The sequence below is a fragment of the Aspergillus luchuensis genome, chromosome 4, assembly GCF_016861625.1.
Source record: "Aspergillus luchuensis IFO 4308 DNA, chromosome 4, nearly complete sequence".
Classification (NCBI taxonomy): Eukaryota; Fungi; Ascomycota; class Eurotiomycetes; order Eurotiales; family Aspergillaceae; genus Aspergillus; species Aspergillus luchuensis.
In genome coordinates, this window is record NC_054852.1 from 2,889,189 (window position 1) to 2,908,623 (window position 19,435).

At 51.1% G+C, this 19,435-nt stretch overlaps 8 protein-coding genes across 8 annotated transcripts; 3 read left to right on the forward strand and 5 right to left on the reverse strand.

The window, feature by feature from the left end:
* Positions 1 to 1,970: 1,970 nt before the first annotated feature.
* Positions 1,971 to 4,697, forward strand: fluG (extracellular developmental signal biosynthesis protein FluG; the record flags this gene model as incomplete). The annotated part of the gene is made up of 3 exons (XM_041689414.1): positions 1,971 to 3,101; positions 3,157 to 4,405; positions 4,468 to 4,697. The coding sequence occupies 3 exons, from the start codon at positions 1,971 to 1,973 to the stop codon at positions 4,695 to 4,697; spliced, it is 2,610 nt and encodes an 869-aa protein (XP_041543101.1).
* Positions 4,698 to 5,010: 313 nt separating this feature from the next.
* On the forward strand, positions 5,011 to 6,135 carry argB (ornithine carbamoyltransferase; the record flags this gene model as incomplete). The annotated part of the gene is made up of 1 exon (XM_041689415.1): positions 5,011 to 6,135. The coding sequence occupies one exon, from the start codon at positions 5,011 to 5,013 to the stop codon at positions 6,133 to 6,135; it is 1,125 nt and encodes a 374-aa protein (XP_041543102.1).
* Positions 6,136 to 6,636: 501 nt separating this feature from the next.
* AKAW2_41023A (sucrase/ferredoxin-like domain-containing protein) lies at positions 6,637 to 7,789 on the reverse strand (the record flags this gene model as incomplete). Its single annotated transcript, XM_041689416.1, has 2 exons — positions 6,637 to 7,329; positions 7,388 to 7,789. 2 exons carry the CDS (start codon positions 7,787 to 7,789, stop codon positions 6,637 to 6,639), a joined length of 1,095 nt encoding a protein of 364 aa, XP_041543103.1.
* An 819-nt stretch (positions 7,790 to 8,608) lies between these two features.
* Positions 8,609 to 9,806, reverse strand: AKAW2_41024A (CAAX prenyl protease RCE1; the record flags this gene model as incomplete). The annotated part of the gene is made up of 4 exons (XM_041689417.1): positions 8,609 to 9,130; positions 9,185 to 9,565; positions 9,659 to 9,699; positions 9,752 to 9,806. The coding sequence occupies 4 exons, from the start codon at positions 9,804 to 9,806 to the stop codon at positions 8,609 to 8,611; spliced, it is 999 nt and encodes a 332-aa protein (XP_041543104.1).
* Positions 9,807 to 10,963: 1,157 nt separating this feature from the next.
* AKAW2_41025S (flavin-containing monooxygenase) lies at positions 10,964 to 12,977 on the forward strand (the record flags this gene model as incomplete). Its single annotated transcript, XM_041689418.1, has 4 exons — positions 10,964 to 11,257; positions 11,309 to 11,319; positions 11,367 to 11,619; positions 11,673 to 12,977. 4 exons carry the CDS (start codon positions 10,964 to 10,966, stop codon positions 12,975 to 12,977), a joined length of 1,863 nt encoding a protein of 620 aa, XP_041543105.1.
* A 117-nt stretch (positions 12,978 to 13,094) lies between these two features.
* AKAW2_41026A (fungal specific transcription factor domain-containing protein) lies at positions 13,095 to 15,227 on the reverse strand (the record flags this gene model as incomplete). Its single annotated transcript, XM_041689419.1, has 4 exons — positions 13,095 to 13,774; positions 13,848 to 14,143; positions 14,207 to 15,064; positions 15,115 to 15,227. 4 exons carry the CDS (start codon positions 15,225 to 15,227, stop codon positions 13,095 to 13,097), a joined length of 1,947 nt encoding a protein of 648 aa, XP_041543106.1.
* A 260-nt stretch (positions 15,228 to 15,487) lies between these two features.
* Positions 15,488 to 16,539, reverse strand: AKAW2_41027A (uncharacterized protein; the record flags this gene model as incomplete). The annotated part of the gene is made up of 2 exons (XM_041689420.1): positions 15,488 to 16,125; positions 16,185 to 16,539. 2 exons carry the CDS (start codon positions 16,537 to 16,539, stop codon positions 15,488 to 15,490), a joined length of 993 nt encoding a protein of 330 aa, XP_041543107.1.
* Positions 16,540 to 17,330: 791 nt separating this feature from the next.
* AKAW2_41028A (Leucine Rich Repeat domain protein) lies at positions 17,331 to 19,304 on the reverse strand (the record flags this gene model as incomplete). Its single annotated transcript, XM_041689421.1, has 6 exons — positions 17,331 to 18,005; positions 18,073 to 18,598; positions 18,653 to 18,777; positions 18,837 to 18,947; positions 19,006 to 19,140; positions 19,203 to 19,304. The coding sequence occupies 6 exons, from the start codon at positions 19,302 to 19,304 to the stop codon at positions 17,331 to 17,333; spliced, it is 1,674 nt and encodes a 557-aa protein (XP_041543108.1).
* Between the last annotated feature and the right edge of the window lie 131 nt (positions 19,305 to 19,435).

Genomic DNA, 19,435 nt, shown 5'->3' on the forward strand with positions numbered 1-19,435 from the left:
CTGCAAACAATCATGGTAAACTTTTGACACCTCCGGCTGATCTGAGCGATCTGTTCATGATGATGAAATGAAACAGTAATGGCCTTTGACCATCATATTGCAGTGTGTGTGTGTGCCTTGTCAGGTCTGACTGCAGTAGTCGTCAACGTCATCACATGTCTTCATACCATACATACCTGTCTTGCGGCCTTCACCCATGTGAACTACAACCCGTCTTCATGCACTCCTGGAGTCTTGGTCACCTGTGCGTGTGACACACCCTTTGTGGTTAGTAAGTTCGCCAGGTATGCAAGTTTATTACCATTGCTCTCGGCAGGCAGGTCTATGCGCCAGACTACGTACATACCTGCCGAGAGACCTGCCTACAATAGTAGCAGTAACTGACCCTGTAGATACTTGGCAGAGACTGTTTGCTTCGTTTGTACTGGTCACTGATAAGCAGCACATGACCTGATGAAGTAATACTTCTATAGCTGCACTGGCCCGGGTGGCAATCCACGCATGTCTGTCTAGTGTCTCGAGATTGTGAGCACCCCTGAGTTATGTTTCAACTGCTGCCATCGACCTCACTCAGTGTCAAACAGGCGCTAGGCTCCGACTCGGAAGTCCCAAGTGCGCTGGGGCCACACTTTCTTTTCACTGTGCCTCGGCAAGCCGATCCTCGGCCCGTTGCTTCCCGCACCCACCTGTGGGATTAATAAAGCAACAAAGGTACCATGTACGGGTTGGTGGACACCTGCTGTCGAAAACAGCTCGTGCTGGTCGACGTCCGTCTATCCACCCTTCTGGGTATATTCAGGGGCGTGTTCAACTCGCAACAAAGGTCTGCGTGAACCAATAACGGCCTCCGCTGAACCTGCAGTGTAGGGCAAATTCGGTGGCTTGGTTTCCAGGCCCGTCTCTTTTACCTAGTCTTCACCGGTTAGCAAAATACCCGAAATCGTATCCTGTTGGTGTTGTTGGCCCTCCGGGGGTATTTCCGTTTTTGATGTATTGGGGTGACTTGGAGGAGGGGAGCTGGTTACCTAGTTGGGAGCTTTCTACGCCCGTAACACGGCTCTACTTAAGTATCCCCACCAGTGTTCTGGTGACAGCGGAACTTGTCAGTCGTCAGCATGTCTCATCTGGGTCATAGCACGGTGTGATTGCTCAGGAGGACTTCCACGTATAGTGCATAAATTGTAAATACACCCTGGCCTTTCTACAATCGGGCGACGAAGAAAGCGCAAGAGCGGAAGATTATCGCCCGAATCACCCTATGAGGATGGAGGAGGTGAAAACTGCTCCAAGACATCTCCTCCATGGCCCGTCAAGTTTTCCAGAAACGTTCGAGGGGTAATCCTCGGAAGTTGATATATAAGAATAACCAACCTGAGGAATTCTTCCGATGAAGATGATCGACCTGGTGGTGGAACTGGACTCCGCCCAAGCTCGTGGAAGATACCGGATTGCGTATGGTTGACGAGCTCCGGTCGTCGAGATTGCCCGCTTGTGTACCTCGGAGCATATACGCCATTTACATGACCATCTGCTACGCCTGCAACTGGTTCGGAGAGAACTCCGGACCAGGTCTATCAGGGAGCTTGGCCATGAGATTCAATGAATAGAAACGCGAATGACTGAATCAAGCAATAGGACCTTCCCGGTCGGCGGTTACTCGCGAGCTGCCTAATCGGGTAAGCATCGTCTACTTGCCCCCTTCTCTCTCTCTCTCTCTTCATCATTCACTCTTTATCGGCTAGGCTCGCAGGTTTTTTACGCCTTGATGCTTTATGAGTTCTTCTATTTCCTCTCATTCTTCTGTCACTCTTCCCTCTTTCTTATCTCTGTCAACTGCCTCAGTCGCATTAATCCTTCCCCTCCTCCTTCCCCTCTTCCTTCCTGGTTCCAAGGCGCACGGTCAATCCTGGCCGACTAACCGTGATCCGCAAACGATCGATCGATCGAACCGGCCAACCAATCAGCGCACCATGGATCCGCTCACCTCTCTTCGTCGCCTCATCCAAACCCATCCTCTTATCGACAACCACGCCCATAATCTCCTCGCGCAGGCCGCTGCCAGCAACTACGCAAAATATCCTTTTGAACAGATCACTTCTGAGGCCCAAGGCCCCGCCCTACACAATGCTCCGTCTACCTTACCCCTCCAGCGTGCCGCCGCCCAGCTAGCAACCCTCTACGATTGCCCGACTTCCGAGTGGGACCGCGTAAAAGCGGCTCGCGATCAATATGTCGAGCGCGACTATGATGGCTTAATCCGTCGGTGTCTGGAAGGCACTCATAGCCTTCTCCTTGATGATTTGCTTACGGATCAAGATATCGAGCCCTTTGCTTGGCATGATCGGTTTACCACAGCTCCGACCAAGCGGATCGTACGGATTGAAGTTGTGGCCGCCCAAGTCCTTGCCTCCATCCTTCCCAATGGTTTTGATAAGACCTCGAGCGACATCACCGTTCTTCGGCAGTATTTGGACCAGTTCCGCCAGGGTTTCAACCAGAAGATCTCAGAAGCTATCGCAGATCCCGTGGTGGTAGGTTTCAAATCGGTCATCTGCTACCGTACTGGACTGAACGTCCAAGTGACCGACGATGAAGACGACGGTACCCTCCTCGAGTCCTTCTCCCGGACTTTGTCGCAAGGATCTGGATCTACCTACCGCGTGGAGGACAAACCCTTGAACGATTGGCTGGTCAGGCAGGCCCTGAACCAGCTTCAATCTGCCAAGGAGAGTGATGCGTCGGGACCCAACAAACCCCTGCAACTGCACACAGGACTCGGAGATAATGATATCAACCTAATACTCTCGAATCCCGCATATTTACAGGATTTGGTTGCCCGTTATCCCAAGGTGGACTTTGTGCTTTTGCATTCCGCTTATCCCTATACCCGTGAGGCCGGCTATCTCGCCTGTGTCTACCCGAACGTGTATTTGGATCTTGGGGAGGTGTTTCCCATGGTGAGCCGAGACGCTCAGGAATCTATCATCCGCGAGAGCTTGGAAATTGTACCCACAAGCCGCCTTCTGTGGAGTACCGATGGCCATTTCTTCCCGGAGACATATTGGCTGGCGAACAAGCAGTTCCGCGACGCACTGGAAAAGGTCCGTACCCTTCAAAACAACCCCACATATCCTTTCAAAAACTAACTCTTGCTAGGTTCTCGTGGATTACGTGAATCAAGGCGATCACAACATCGACCAGGCCAAGATTGCTGCTGCTGATATATTGTTCCATAACTCCAACCGCCTGTATAGCCTGAATGAGACGATTACCTACGACGACAGGCTGGTCCCTGCCGTCAGCACTCTATCTGGACTTTCTTCGACCGACGCTTTGGAAAGCTTCATGCATAGCAATCCAGATGTCAAGTATATTTGGATGCAGTTCTTCGACTACACTTCCACAGTTCGGGTGCGGATGTTCCCTATTCGGGAATTTGCTAAGATTGTTCGCAAGCAACGTCGGATCGGTATCTGTACAGCGACATTCTTGATGCTCCAGTCCGATACAGTCTGTCCGGAAGGTTCCACAACCGGCCAGTTCTATCTCGAACCAGATCTCTCAACTCTCTCTAGAAATGTGGGGATCGACTCAAAGAGCGCCACTGTTATGACTTGGGGGCGTTCTGAGGAGGGTTTGGAGGTGGAAGGATGCCCACGGACCCTTTTGCGCCGCGTCACGGCTGATTTGCGTGCCAAGCACGGAATCAATGTTCTCTGCGGGTTCGAGATTGAGGTTATTCTGCTGAAGTGCGTCACTAAACCGGATACCGATGAGGAAGAGTTTGTTCCATGCGTGCGCAACCACTCCTGGTCTCAGATGACCCGAGACACCCGACGTATGGTGCCGCTGCTCGAGGAGATTGTCGATACCCTTGCATCCATCGGCATTGACCTCGAACAATTCCACGCCGAGTCCGCCCCGGGCCAGTTTGAATTTATTCTACCTCCTGGATCACCCGTCGCTGCCGTCGATACCCTGCTCAAGGCACGACAGGTCGTGACTTATGTCGCTGAACAACACGGTTACCGCGCAACCCTTCACCCTCGACCCTACTCGCACGCTGCTGGCTCGGCCGCCCATGCGCATGTCTCCGTGACTCCAGCGACTCAGGAGGAGAGCTTCCTGGCTGGTGTGCTCAAGCATTTCACCTCTTTGACGGCCTTCACTCTATCTAATGATGTCAGCTACGACCGGATGCACTCCGGTCTCTGGGCTGGAAGCGAGTGGGTCGCCTGGGGCACCCAAAACCGCGAGACACCCATCCGGAAGATTTCTGCGGGTCACTGGGAGATCAAGGCGCTTGATGGTCTGTCCAATATGTATCTGGCGATGGCTGCAATTTTGGCTGCAGGATTTCTGGGTGTTCAGGAGAAGCTGCCCTTGACTCTGCAGGACTGTTTATGTAAGTATTCCTGCCAGTGAGACTGTCCTCTATCATGCACACATGCTAATAAATTGGTGTAGATGACGCAGCAACACTCAGCGAGGCGGACCGCAGTGCCCTTGGAATCACCACCCAAATTCCCACGACCCTGACACAGAGTCTGGACAATATGGCATCCGACAAGGCTCTCCGGGATGTGCTTGGCAACACTCTGGTTGAGAACTATATCACCGTCAAACGAGCCGAGATCAAGAAGCTGAATGCAATGGAGGCAGAAGTGCGACGGAAGTGGCTGGTGGAGAGATACTAATCAAATACCCTGTGCATACATACATAGCGCATAATCGTAGTTAGCCAATACCATCATTATATCCTTACGACTTCCTAGCAAAATCTTTACGGAACACAGGATGATCTACTAGTCTAGTAGTTATTTTCCCCCATCCGCCAACCAAATCAAACTATTGAGTCATAGTCCTCCGTAATCGGCCCACTCCCTCAACACCTCTCACGTGACAGTATCCCCAGTCCTGTCCTACCTATATTGACTCACCTCCAATTCCCATCTTTCTTTTCTTTCATCACCTCCCAATCCCCTCCCAATCCCTCCTACCAAACCCACAATGCCCTCCCCCCTCCGCACAGCGGCCACAGCCGCCCGCTACGGGCCCTCCACAACCCGGCACGCCCTGCGCCGGCTCTACTCCTCGAGCAGCCACTCCGCCGCAACGCCGGCAACCTCGCCCTTCGCACCGCGCCATCTGCTCTCAATCGCCGACCTAACCCCGACCGAATTCGCAACCCTCGTCCGCAATGCCTCCTCCCACAAGCGGGCCATCAAATCCGGCTCCATCCCCCAATCCCTCCACGGCGCCCTCTCCGGCAAGACCGTGGCCATGATGTTCAGCAAGCGCAGCACCCGCACGCGCATTTCCACCGAAGGCGCCGTCGTCCAAATGGGCGGTCACCCCATGTTCCTCGGCAAGGACGACATCCAACTCGGAGTGAACGAGTCCCTCTACGACACTGCCGTGGTCGTCTCCTCCATGGTGGAATGTATCGTTGCCCGCGTGGGCAAGCACGCTGACGTCGCGGACCTCGCTAAGCACTCCACCAAGCCCGTCATCAATGCCCTCTGTGACTCGTATCATCCGTTGCAAGCCATTGCGGATTTCCAGACAATTAGTGAGCATTTTGGCGGTTCTGGGAAGCACAAGGGTGGGAAGTTAGAGGGGTTGGGATTGGATGGGTTGAAGATTGCTTGGGTGGGCGATGCCAATAATGTGCTGTTCGATATGGCTATTAGTGCCAGGAAAATGGGCGTCGATGTTAATGTTGCTACACCCAAGGGTTATGAGATCCCTACGGAGATGTTGGAGATTATTGAGAAGGCCGGCGAGGGCGTTAAGTCCCCCGGCAAGTTGGTGCAGACGAATGTTCCCGAGGAGGCGGTTAAGGGGGCTGATGTGTTGGTTACTGATACTTGGGTGTCGATGGGTCAGGAGGAGGAGGCTGCTAAGAGGTTGAGGGATTTCGCTGGATTTCAGATTACGAGTGAGTTGGCCAAGAGGGGTGGGGCCAATGAGGGCTGGAGGTTCATGCATTGTCTTCCTAGGCATCCTGAGGAGGTGGCTGATGAGGTGTTTTATGGCAATCGGTCGTTGGTTTTCCCTGAGGCGGAGAATAGGTTGTGGGCTGCTATTTCGGCGTTGGAGGGATTTGTGGTTAATAAGGGGAAGATTGAGTGATTGAGTGGGGTTGAGTAGGGAGTTGGGTTGGGGGAAAAAAATCAAAAGAATTGTGGTTTTTGTATGTATAGCTTGTGTTTTTGTTGGCAATTGAGCTGTGTTGGTGTCTTTATCTGGCTTTTTTATGTGTTATGCTGTTTCAGTACGGCATCCCGATGTTTTGCTTTCCCCGCAGCCGAGAAGCCGATGCGGAGATGATCCTGGGGTTGGGGTTTTTGGTACGTAAGCAATATCAGAGATACTATGAATGGACATATACCCATCAGTCTGACAGACTTTCAATTGAACTTACTATCTTAATATTCTGCTAAGTGCTGTCCTTTGCAAATTTACAGCAGACCTCACTCGGTCAGTAGCATCCCCCATGCGCTCCATTAATCTGACTCTAGTCACCAGCTCGTGTTCATACTCTTCACTTCCAATTCAGCATTATCATAGACAAAAGATCTATTTTCTAATATACAATATATTCTACCACTCCAAAACAAATCTTCAAGTCTACTACAACCTCAACACCCCACTCTCCCGGTCAACAGCCCCCCGGAAGTGATCCGTAATGACCTTCCCACCCAGGATCGTCTCCTCTACCACTCCCTGCACATGCTTGGGCTCAATACGCCCATACCAAATACCCTTACCCGCCAACGGATGCGGCGAGGAAGAGCCAGCTTCCTTCATTCCGGGTGGGATATAGATGATCACGTTTCCAGCATACTTATGTCCTCCAACATGGCTGATCAACCCGATATGCGCATGCTCGGGGCTGTCAACGACGTTGTTATTACTCCCCGCAGACGTATACCCCTTAGACTGCAACACGTTTTGAAACTCGGTCTCCAGAACCGGCGCCATGACACCACATCGCATGTCGCGACCACCGTGCCCGCAGATCAGCACAACGGGGGAATGTTGCAGATCAACGGCATCTGGGAACTCAGCTGCCAGGGATTGGTCGCGTATCTGCCCGCCATGTCTCGATTCGTTGGGGAGGAGGAACGCGCGGACGAAGGTCGAGAGGTCTGTTGTTGCGGAGGCGGATGCCGATTCGGGGACATTGACAGGGACGGAGGGGAAGTACTTAAAGCTGGGGAAGAGGAAGGCGGATGCGGTCTGGGAGGTTGCTGCGCTGGTTGACAATGATGATAGTGACGAGGGGAGGAAGGAGGAGCTGGTGACTAGGATATTGTTGAAGGGCTATCGTAGCAATTGTCAGTGGGATGTTGCGACCGCATGATGATGAAGTATGACTTACGTCGGCATATTTCCCTCCACGCCCGAGCAGGCTCTTCAATCCTCGGACCATCTCACCCCAGCTCTGGCCCTGACCATCCTCTTCTATGCGACTCGTCCAGTCTCGTTGTCCGGTGCAGATGAGAAGCTGCTGTGCGTAGGCCGCCATCGTTCCGTTCAGCGGCTGGTCATAGTCGATGGGGGCGGGCATGGACGGGGTCGCCGGGCAGGAGCAACTCGGTTCGGGGCATGTCTTGGTCACTGGAAATGGGGGAGGGATGTCCAGGGGTATGCGCGCAGGGTTCGAGCTGAGGGATGTGGATGAGAAGAGGCGAGCTGATGTTGCGGCGGAGCGGTTGGGTCGGGAAATGGGCGCCAGGCTTTGCAGTGATGCTGCCCGTATGATCCTTTGTCGTCCAGCCATATTCTATGTACCGAGGGAATGAAGGTTTTGGAGAGGTATATAAGAAGGCAAAGAGGAGAGTTCTTGGTTAGGAGTGGCAGTAAGAGTGGGTGGTGGAAACTGAAAAGAGCAACCCCGAAGCTGCGGAGGATTCGGCGCGGTCGGAGATAAGCGGAGATTCCCGAGTCCCGCCTTCATAATCCGAGAATGGTGACTGGTTGGGGAATACATTGCTTTGCATAGTCTCTTAATCTTGCTCAGATTTAATTAAATTGCCTGCGCGTTGCAAGTGTGCAGGTCATGAAATCAGTTGCTCAAGACATAGTATCGATAATGTGTTGTGGATGATACTAAAAGTAATGGTACTCATCTGCCGGCCAAATTATATAAAGATGATAATGAGAATGACCAGACTGGGACATCATGATTGCAATCAACCCGTTTGTAGTCCATATCGCACGATCCACACTTATAATCAATCAGCTAGTACTATGTACTAGTAGTACTTAGCACTGTATTACATTGAACTCAGGTTCGCTTATGAAACATAGTAGTACATACACTTTCATGTATCATGTTTCTTCAATCAACATTGTCCAAATTGCCTTGATGCATACATAATAAATTCATTTCGATCAAATTGAGGTGTTGGACATTAATAATACTATGGTCATAACAATGCTGCATGCGTTCAAGCTATTAACAACAATGCTTGTCGCTATAATGGCAGACAAATCCATGAACCGAAAAGCTGGCCATTTGGCCGAAGACAGACAAGAAGTCGATGCTGCGATCCTTCAGATCAACCGTCCGCTATATGCTGTTTTCTCTTCATTATAATCATTTGGCCGTAACAGAAAAGCTGGCTAATGCGTTCAGCGAATCTGTCAAAGGCCATAGCGCCTGGAAGAAGCCAATAGCCCCCGCGACCAAGATCACGTAGTATGCAATAGTCCAGCCTAGACTGAGTTGGCCGTATGCCGCGTCTGAAGATCCTTTTCCTTTGACCATGGGCGGTCCCATGGGTACGCCCGCCTCTACTCTTCCCCACAATCGAGGCAATCCGCACCAGTTGCAGAAAGTGTGGGCGAGGATAACTGCCAGAAGAGACCCGGTACGAAGGTAGACAAAGGTGGCATACCAGCCAAAAATCGTCGTGTAGCCGAACTGAAAGACTGATCTCAATAACGCTGCGACGACCGATGTATCAGGATGAGTGAGGCGAAATTCGTAGAAATGGTGTACGTGAGCAATGCCGAAATAGAGAGGAGCCACAAATACAATGCGCCCGGGATCAACCTTAGCAAGGAGATGAAGGGGAACAATGGCTGAGCGGAACATGACCTCCTCGGTGATGGGACCCTGCATTGCTCAGTTAATCACAAACCCAGACATTGCCGTCATGAATGAACTCACTGCTACATAGTTTCTCCATCCAATCCAGCTGCGAAGCGACGCAGTAACTCGGCCTCCCTGAATCCACTCTCTCCATTCGCCCTCAGCAATACCACGCTCAAACAGTGGACCGGCGAATAGGATGGCTGTGAGGAGCAAGCTGCGGAAAATATCCACGAGACCGACAGGCCACCATCCCAAGAAGTGGAGAGCTCGGGAGAAAGAAGCATTTTCTTTGGCAGCGATTAGCCATAAGACGACCAGGCTACTGATAGTGCATGAGAATGTCACTGCTCTAATTCTGGCCCGGATTACCGACGGCGCATCTCTACTCAGGGTGGGCGATGGCCGGGTCGTGGGGTTCACATAGAAAGGAACCACATAGACCAGGGTAAGGCAAACCTAGGACGTAAATCAGATACTGGCCAGAAGAGCAATAAAAAGACTAAAAGCGCAGGGAATAGTTGATAGGAGCCAATGATCAGGAGTGCATACCGAGAGAAAGGCCGCGGTCTGTGTTGAAATGGCAGGCGCATCTGCGGGATAAGTCAGACAATGTTATAAAAACCTTATAGTTTATGAATTTACCATAGTCCTTTGCGATCAGAGTCCTGAGTTTAGTCAGGAGACCAACGGGAGCCATATCTGCTTTAAAGAGTGATAGCCTTAGGATGCCGGGCGCGCAGCAGTCCGGAATGAGAGAGTTGGTTGTCAGGAAGAATGTGTTCAACCACACGAAAAGAGAATCATAACAGCAAAAGCAACGGAATGATTGGGGTTAAGATTATCCCGAAGAACAATAGCTGAAGAGCGTCCGGCGTTGTCAAGGCGAAGTTGGACAAAGAGAAGCGAGGAGAACACGAGGTCGGCTGTGAATGCCGAGTTTTACAGGCATCGAGGCATCCAGGCAAGGCTGGGGATGCCTGTCAATCAAGGCCCGCTTGCCTGCCCAAATCAACCACTCACAGCATTCTGATATGCGCTGGCTGTGAGAGAATAGTTTACCAGCCCGATATTACTAGTTAACACGAATAAACCTTAGAAACCTAATTTGCGCCTATTTGCTGGATTGTATTGGGCTGTATCAGGGTCCCACGTGATGTCAACCACCAGTCCATGGGGTTGTGTCACATGACATCCCGAAGTGGTATAAGTGGTGACTGCTTGTTCACGTGATACCGTGCCTAATGAAAGCCTCGCATCGCGTAGCTATGATTTGGTATAGTACGATTGCTCATGGATTGCGACTTGGTTTTGGCTATGACTGCTATTCTCGGAATCGGCTAGAGTAGGATGAGCCCCAATGAGCGGCTACACGCGGTCGCTGCCTGAGGCCTAAGATCCCTGTCCATCTTTCCCTTTTCGGTAATATCCTGCAACTCAACTGCATCTGCCCAATGCAACCACCGAACCGCCTGCAGCTTCGATACATCCTCAATGTATCACTACTCCTTCTGCCAGTGAATCAACCTTGGGGTATGGTACATTTTTGCCAAGTTACTGGTGCTGCTAAACCAGAGATAAGCCCCTCTTGTCGCATCATTCCAGTCCGCAATGGTGTGATCACGGTACCTTTTCAACTCTTGCTACTGGCTTCTCTGGGCTACTCTGTGAGGTCAAAGGAGGTGCAGATGGCGTGCAGCTGCTCCGAAGAGGGGTTACACTTTATCAGGCGTGATGTGCTTTGCCGATCTCGCAACCCCTCCCTATCGGCAGCCATCTTAAGATAAAAGACATCCTTGCACCTCGCCAATTTGCTGCCCTCATATGTGCCCATAGAACAGACAAGTTTTCTTCGCCATGGCATCAGTCGAAGGACCCGAGCTCATACGTCCCGAGCCTGTCACAGAGACAGATCCTAAGCACCTCCCCACTGTGTCGATCGGGCCGCTCATCAATGAGTTAGCTTTGTCTGATAAGGCAGACGGCCAAGCTCGTCCAGCTTTTGAAATCGAGGAACATCCGATTGACGAGATTCGTCCGATCAAAGTCGGTGTGATTGGGGCTGGTCTGGCGGGAATTACCGCAGGAGTCTTGCTCCCAGCAAAACTGCCTGGTCTGGACCTACGGATCTATGAGAAAAATTCCGGTGTGGTAAGTAACGAGTTCGAGTCACATACGATGCATTTCTAACACTGAACACAGGGAGGTACTTGGTAAGAAAGCTTACTTATTGCGTGCGACGGCTGGTGCTGATGAACAGGTTCGAAAATACTTATCCTGGAGTACGATGCGATATTCCCGCGCATGTCTATCAGTCCGGATTCGAACCGAACACACAATGGTCTGAGGAGTTCGCACAAGGCGCCGAAATTCGCGAGTATTGGGAATCTCTAGCGCGCAAATATGATGTGCACAAATACCTCCGACTACAACAGAAAGTCGACCAGGCTGTGTGGCTTCCTGAACTGGGTAAATGGCGGGTGACCTTGCAGGACTTGGGGAATTCCAATCGAGTATGACACTGCTCCTACTTAGCGGCTTATGCGCAGTGGCTAACCAATATAAGACATATGACGAAGACCTCGACGTGCTAATCAACGCTATTGGCCACTTCAATGAGTGGAAGCTGCCTGACTACCCAGGCAGGGATGAGTACACAGGTGTGCTTTTCCATTCGTCGCACTGGAATCACAATGTCGACCTGAACGGCAAGCGCATCGCGTTGATCGGAAATGGGGCGTCTGGATTGCAGGTCCTGCCCTCGATCCAGCCAATTGCTCAACACGTGGACCATTATGCTCGCAACAGGACCTGGATAGCTGACTCCTTCGGCACATCTGGTGTGCGTCGACTCGAAGCAAACTTATTCTCTCCCGAGCAACTTGAGTCCTTTCGCGACCCCGATACTTATCTAGCATACCGCAAGAGCGTCGAAGCAGGATACTTCTCTCGCTTCGGCGCCATCTTCAAAGACTCCCCGGAGAACCGCGGTCTGCGCGAGAAATGGACCGAGCTGATGAAGTCAAGAGTCGGCGACCAGCCCGGACTCATTGACAAGCTCATCCCAGACTTTCCACCCAACTGTCGCCGTCCCACTCCCGGCCCAGGCTACCTCGAAGCCTTGACCAAAGACAACGTCAGCTACATTCAAACCCCGATTCAGCGATTCACCTCAACAGGTATCGTCACCACAGATGGTATCGAACGGCCCGTCGACGTGGTCATCTGCTCCACCGGGGCCAACGTCGACCACGCCCCACCCTTTTCCATCGTTTCCAACGGGATCGATCTCAAAAAGGCCTGGAAACACGACGGTCTCTATGGCTTTCCCTACAACTACCTCGGAGTAGCCACCCCAGGCTTCCCCAATCTACTTTGGATTGGCGGTCCTCACTCCACCGGCCCCTCTGGCAGCGTGCCCAATGCCCTGGAGAATCAAGTTACCTACATAGCCAAGCTCCTACGAAAGATCCGCAGCCAAGGTATCAAAGCCATGGAGCCATCCAAGCAAGCAGCCGATGACTTTGTCGAATATTGCGACAAATTTTACCCGCGCACGGTCTGGACAGCTAATGACGACTCTACCCCGGGTCAGAAGAACTGTAGTTCATGGTATAATGGCGGTCGGCCTGGTGGTAAAGTTCATGGTCAGTTCCCTGGTAGTGCGGCAGCGTTGAATTACTTGAGACGGGATCCTAGATGGGAAGATTGGGACTATTCGTATACCAATCCGAGTGGGAATAGATTCGCTTTTCTGGGGAATGGATGGACGACGAGAGAGACGCTGCCGGATGCGGATCTTACGCCGCATCTGAAACGCCATGATACTATTGATCTGAAGTCTTATTTGGAGGGGTGGTGGGATGTATAGTCAATCATAGATGATAGAGCCAGAGTAGATGATGAGCAATCAACAGGTCGTCTTCGTGTCAAGATAAATGCAGGGACTACCACACGGTATCTGTCAAAATATAAAGTAGACCCGCATCTAGAAATGCAAAGGCGACCACCCCAGCACCTCCTCAAGCCAACCTCCATCCCCTGATTCTAGCGCATGCATCCACGCCATATCCGTCATATCCAGATCCATACCCGTCATACCACTACCATCACCACCACCACCACTACTACCTTCACCACTTCCCTCAGACCTATCCTCATCTCCAGACATCACCCGATTCCCATCAGTACTCTCATCCCCAGAAATCCCCACATCTGCCTCCCCCCTCACCTTCCTAACCACCCATTCCCTCGCCAATCTCAACATCCTCCCCACCCTTCGAAACAAATCATCATCTGACATCTCCCCAGCCTCAATGCTAGCCATCTCCGCCTTCTCCCCCATCCACACCAGCAAATCGAGCATATCCACCTCCTGCCGCACGATGTCGCGATCCCATGCTGGGTCTTCGAACGTGGAGAGATGTTTTAGGAGCACGATGCATCGGACGAGTTGGAACCACATGAAGAAGGGGAATCCGGTGATGGTTTGTGCTGGGAGGATTTGGAAGGTTGACAGCCAGGATTTGATTGCTTGGAGGGAGTGGATGAGGGTGGTTAGCGGGGAGGGGGCTGTGGTGGGGGAAAGGAGAGGGGTGCTGGAGCTGGTGAGGCGGGGGGTTTCGTGTAGGAGGAGGGAGGTATAGTGTGTTTGGAGGTGGAGGAGGTCTATAATGGGAGGGTGGTTGGCGGTGGTTAGTGGGGATTCGGGAATGAGGGAGGGATGGGATGGGTGGCTTACCGCGGTGGGGGAGATGGAGTGGGATTGTGGATTGGAGGTCGGTTAGTTGGTTGTGTAGTAATTTGAGGTACATGGTTGTTGCTGAGGGTGTTGTGTTTGAGGTGGTAGAGGGATATGTAGTTGTCTCGTCTGGGTCGCGGAGGGATAGGGCTTTTTGAGCGAGGATCTGTAGCCGGATTTGGATTGTGAAGTACTCGTCTGATGGGTGTTCTTTGTTCGTGTCAATCAGATTTAAGGCTTGTTCCATTTGAGGGGTCCATGGTAGGGGGACTGTGCGTCTGAAGGTGGATGAGATGCTGGAATAGTCATGTCAGGATATGCACTCTCGAGTTACAGGTAAAGGATGAGGATATACCCACATCGAGTTGAGGACAAAGCAAGCTAGAAACGCTCGATGCTGCTCTAGGATCTCTTGTGGAGAAACATCACATGCACTTTGCTCTGGACCTCCCAGACCTGGTGCCATCTTCGCTATTATGGGTACCTCTGGCGGCGGCGGCGGTTTCTTGTCCAGTTGGAGATCGTAGACCATGGACATAGCCAGCATGATCATGCGAGACAGGTTACTCGCGCGTTTAACAAATGGATCTGTACTCCAGGCAATGTAGGTCAGGATGCTCAGCAACATATCTATGCTGGACTGATTCTCAAGCATAGCTGACTTGGTTAAGCGAGATTTCAGTCTATCTGCGCGAGCCAATTTTTCTTGCGTTGAGGGCGTAGCTACCGCGATGATGGCCTCGAGGAGAAATGGTCTATCTTGATGCAACTGCTGCGTAGTGATGTTGGGTGGCAGGCAGATGAAAGGAAAGCATGGTAGCATGTTCGTCGTAAAGCGATGGAGATACCAGGCTGCCTTGTCTAGGTTCAACTCATATAGAGGAGGCAGCAGTGCCGATGGCTGGTTCGGGCCATTGCTCGGAGACGGAGTCGTAGTTGACTGTGACGGCGCGGTGGTCCATGGTGGTGGCACCAGTACTCTGTCAGTATCAGTGCCAGTGATAGCTAAGTTGCTGATATCGTTGCCTGTACTAGCATTTGAACTAGTCTGCAGGTTGCTAGATACTCCAGTAGCATGCGCCACAGACTGAAGCATTGCCGTGAGACTATCAATTCTCCCCTCAAGCTTCGCGATCTGCGCGCCGGACTCGGAAACCCCATGAGATTTCCTACGAGTTGATTCTGATGGCTGGCATTGTTTCTTGAGACGCAGGCATCTAAGTGGCGATCAGATCAATCAAGTCACTGACTATACTGAAACGCTTACCTTTCGCAGCCGGCACCGTCGGGTCGAGCTACGCACCGACACTTGGCCTTGGAACATTGCCTGCAAGCCTTGCCATATGAGCCAGAGCCTGGAGTTGGACCTCTCCTCTCCATAATAGCAGCGAACTAGTAGAATTATAAATCAGGTGTGTAGGTGTGCAGTGGTTGAGACGGATACGGTCTTTGGCCGTCGGCTGAACCGGACTTCGTTCTGGTACGCCGGACTTTGACTGGCCGAAGTCCGTTCGGCTTACATTGAGTGCCATCATCTATCCAGATGACCTGCTGATCATCAAATTCCAATTAATATATCATCAATTTGCAGTGAATGATTTAGGTAACATATTCATATATTACAACCTCACCCCTCGCCATCACGAAGAATACGGCGCAAGTGTCTCCACCGTCCTGCGCCAAATGATATCACTCGCGTTCATAGCCTGCAACTCGAACATCACTTTCCCCTGGAACAGCTCCTTCATCTTATTGTCAATAGCAAACAGATCACCACCCTGAACAGACTTTGTCAAAGTCATACCAGCCTTCTGTTCCTCACCAAGCGGAACCCCTCTGCCACCATATTTAGCACTAGTGATCAAATACAACACCTTCTCCGCAGCATCTTCAGGAGACGTTCCGAACGCAGACAACGCAGCTTTAAACAGTGGCCAAAACCACTTTCCACCCCAGGCCTTCTTAAAGGCATCTGTACTGACTCCACCAGGATAATGATGGATGAATACCACATGAGGGTTTTCCTGAGCCAATCTTGACATAGACAATGTAGTATAGGTGGACATTGATTTTGCGAGAGAGCCCAAGCCGAAATGACCTGGTTTCTCGAGATCGATGTCGTCGAGGTAGATGGAAGATGATTCATATCCCGCGTTGAGGACACTTACGACGCGTGGGCTATTGGGCGATGAGTTGAGTAAGGGGAGAAGTTCAACCATCAGCAATATTCGGCTGTAGTAGTTCAGTACTAGTGAGAGGCTTTTTCCTTCGGATGTTTCTGATAATCATGTTTTGTGAGCTGATACTCCTGGTCAATGGTGATCAGAAGAGGCGTACCAATGCGCTCCCCCGAGGAGATAAAGCCAGCGCTCAGGTACAAGCAGTCAAGACTCGTCTCGCGTCTCCTAATCTCATCGCACAGCTTTTTGGTATCTGCTAGAAGAGACAATTGACCTTCCAACCAGGTGATCTGTGCCTGTCTGTTGGATTGTCGAAGCTCATCTAGAAACGATTGATGCTTCTTGCCGTCCCTGCCAATGACATACACCCTGACTGGCAGATTCGTAGAAATCAGGCGATTAAGTGTCGCCTTTCCAATGCCATCTGTAGCTCCGGTGAAGACTGCCGTGCGAGGTACAGTCTCTGGTGTGATTCGGGAGTTGGAGGCCCGGATTGCGGAGATGGTGGCCATTGCACGACTTGAAGATGATTCTTATGAGAAATATAGTTAGTATAGATGAGTAATAGATGGAAGAATATTTGAAACAATGTCGCCCGCTAATGGTGGAGTTGGCAGACGTTATATATGATGTTGTCGAGGCTAAGAGGAGCGGACTTGAAGTCCGTCTCCAACGGCGATTGCTATCCAAAGACAGTATTACTCGCCTACCCGAGGCGAAGGGTATTCATAGCGTTATTATTAAAGTAGAACTCGGAAATAGATATCCAAGGATATAGTGTACATCATCTGAAACTCTTTCAGTTCGGGGTGCTAATAGTTCTAAGTGGAAAATTAATGATATTGCCCGAAATGTAGACCTGACAGGACTGATTATAGCCCTGGAAAGACGTAATATTTAGATTGAACTGTCTGTTTCCACTGCAGACTTGTGGCGTGCCTGCAGCCATCTCCCTCACAGCAGTGTGCTGAATAATGGGGAGCAACGGAGGTTTGTGAAAATGTCCCTCGTGTATCATGACCTGGTCATGTTGTGAATCGACCCGCGTTATCAGGAACGCCCCAGCAAAATGTATTTTGATGAGGAGCAATGTCGCATAGATTATGCAGCGAGACTTATCATTTGTGAAATATTGGCGGGTATTTTAGACCAGATTGGACTTCGTGGGGGCAGAATAGCCATACCACGTATGCAAACATGGTAGAACTAAAGCCTAATATGCGATATGGCGCCGAATGCAAATATAAAACGCATACCTATGCATGCCAGCATGCTTCAGGGGCGTTTGTACTGATGCTTCTAATCACCGGATGACACTGACACCATGTGACCGAGCGTAGGTTATTGCCTCGTATGGGATATTGTCACAATTTTTGATGTATACATACTCAACACGTGGAAAGTCGACATCCGAGGAACGTGCGTCAGCAAGCATTTTGAGCAGACGGCCTGTCACATCGGTGTTGGAGACATCTAGAGCAGTGAGGTTTGACAAACCTTCCACCAAGGTCTTCACGGTCGAGTCATTGATGCCTGGAAGCTGAGGAACTCCGAGCTCAGTCAAGTTGACCGAATTCTCCGCCAGAACAAGACTGAGCTTCTCAGAGTCGAGTTGTGGACAGCGGTCGACGACAAGGTTCCGTAATACAGCCTTGGAGTCGACTATGAACCGATGGAGCGTGCGGTAGGTGACCCAAATTATGTCGCGAAGCATAAGAGTATGGAGATTTGGAAGGTGTAAGGGTTGCTCGGGAGAAAAGGGGAATTCCTCCCCAGGTGGAGCGGCACCTGCATGAATGGAAAGGTATTCGAGACTCGGCGGTAAGCTGAAAGTGCCTATGAATACGCCTTTCAGATCCAGTCTACGTAGCCTGGAGTATCGGATAGGGTCAAATGATAGATAGTACGGCGCCCAGACTTTGGGATACGACTCAAGCCGTAGTTCTTCAAGGTTGGGCATTGAGCAAGACATTGACTCCTGAGATAGCTGTTAGTACCAGAAACAGCACGAACCCAGACAAAGCTCATGAGACCAGCCAACTTACAGTAGCGGGAGGAATGTATAGAGCAGGAACACGACCTGGTGGCGGAATTGACGCTTCCGTGAGCAAGGTGATACTCTTCAAATTCGGCAGATGTGAAGGCCAATGTACTTTGGATTCGGGCGACGGCTGGGCGTTATGAACCTCTAGACGTTCGAGCTGGGATAAGCTTGATAGAAACTTCGCGATATTTTCCTGAGCCACCGGTGTCTGTTTCGCGATAATAAGAGATCTCAATTGTGTTGAGCTCCTGAACACGTCGCAAAGCCCATTAGGCTGTGTGATAGGGTCCCGGATCTCCAAATGTTCCAATTTTGGACATCTACTCAAAGCTTCTAGCACTCTTTCTTGAAAAGGGGTGGATATGTTGGTCATGACAGCATGGGTTAGCAAGGCACGCGAACGTTGGACAAATGCCCGAAAGGAGCGCCAATGGACCTTGCGTCGGGCCTCTGTGAAATCTAATTGCATCCAAAGATCTGGTTGTGAGAGCATTCGCTGCCATCCCTTCGAAACTCGCAGGAGAACCCTAAGAGCCTGATCGTCAGCTTGCTTATAGGACCTCTTTGTACAGGCTACTTACGCCAGCTCCCTAAAATTGAAATACTGCAGCACCATCATGGCCAACTCGAGAGGTAGAGTATCAAACGGATCTAGACGTTTCACTGATGCCTTCTCTTTCACCTTGCAATACATTTGAAGTATCATCTGAGCCGGTCAGCGTTCAAAGGCGCATCTTGCTGCAAATTCAGCTGAAACCCGCTTACCTTACGACGGGGATGATCTTCAGGCAGAGTCTTCAAGCCATAGCCGTAAGCTTTGAGGGCCTTTGCACGATCCCCAGTCAGAAGCAAGGTCTGACCATATCGCAAAACGCCCTAACGCTCAATTAGTCTACAGTGCACACAATCGACCATCGCACAGGCTGCAAGCTACCCGTCCATCTTTGGTATCTCTGCGGATCATCTGTCGCGAATCATTGAGAGCGCGATCATACTGAGTGAGCTTGATGTACGTTGCGGCCCGGTTGTCCAGGATGCTCATCACATCGGCGCCTTTACAAGAGAGAGCCTGTGGGCCAATTGCCTTAGTAGCCTTTTCCTTATCGGACGCGGTGGACCGCGCGAACGCACCTCTGTAAACGCGGCCAGAGCGTCTGAATAGTTGCCCTGCCTGAAGAGCAGCTGTCCTCTCCGTTGCAGAGAGTCTCCCTCGCCACGGACTACGCGCGCCATGTTGCCAATTGGGAGGATGAAGTTGAGAAGAAGCAAGAGGACGCGCGAGCGACGCGTGCGATAAGAAAAGTGATTTACTTCCCTTTACAGATCAGATGTGGGCAGGTGCATGACATAAGCATACAGCGGAA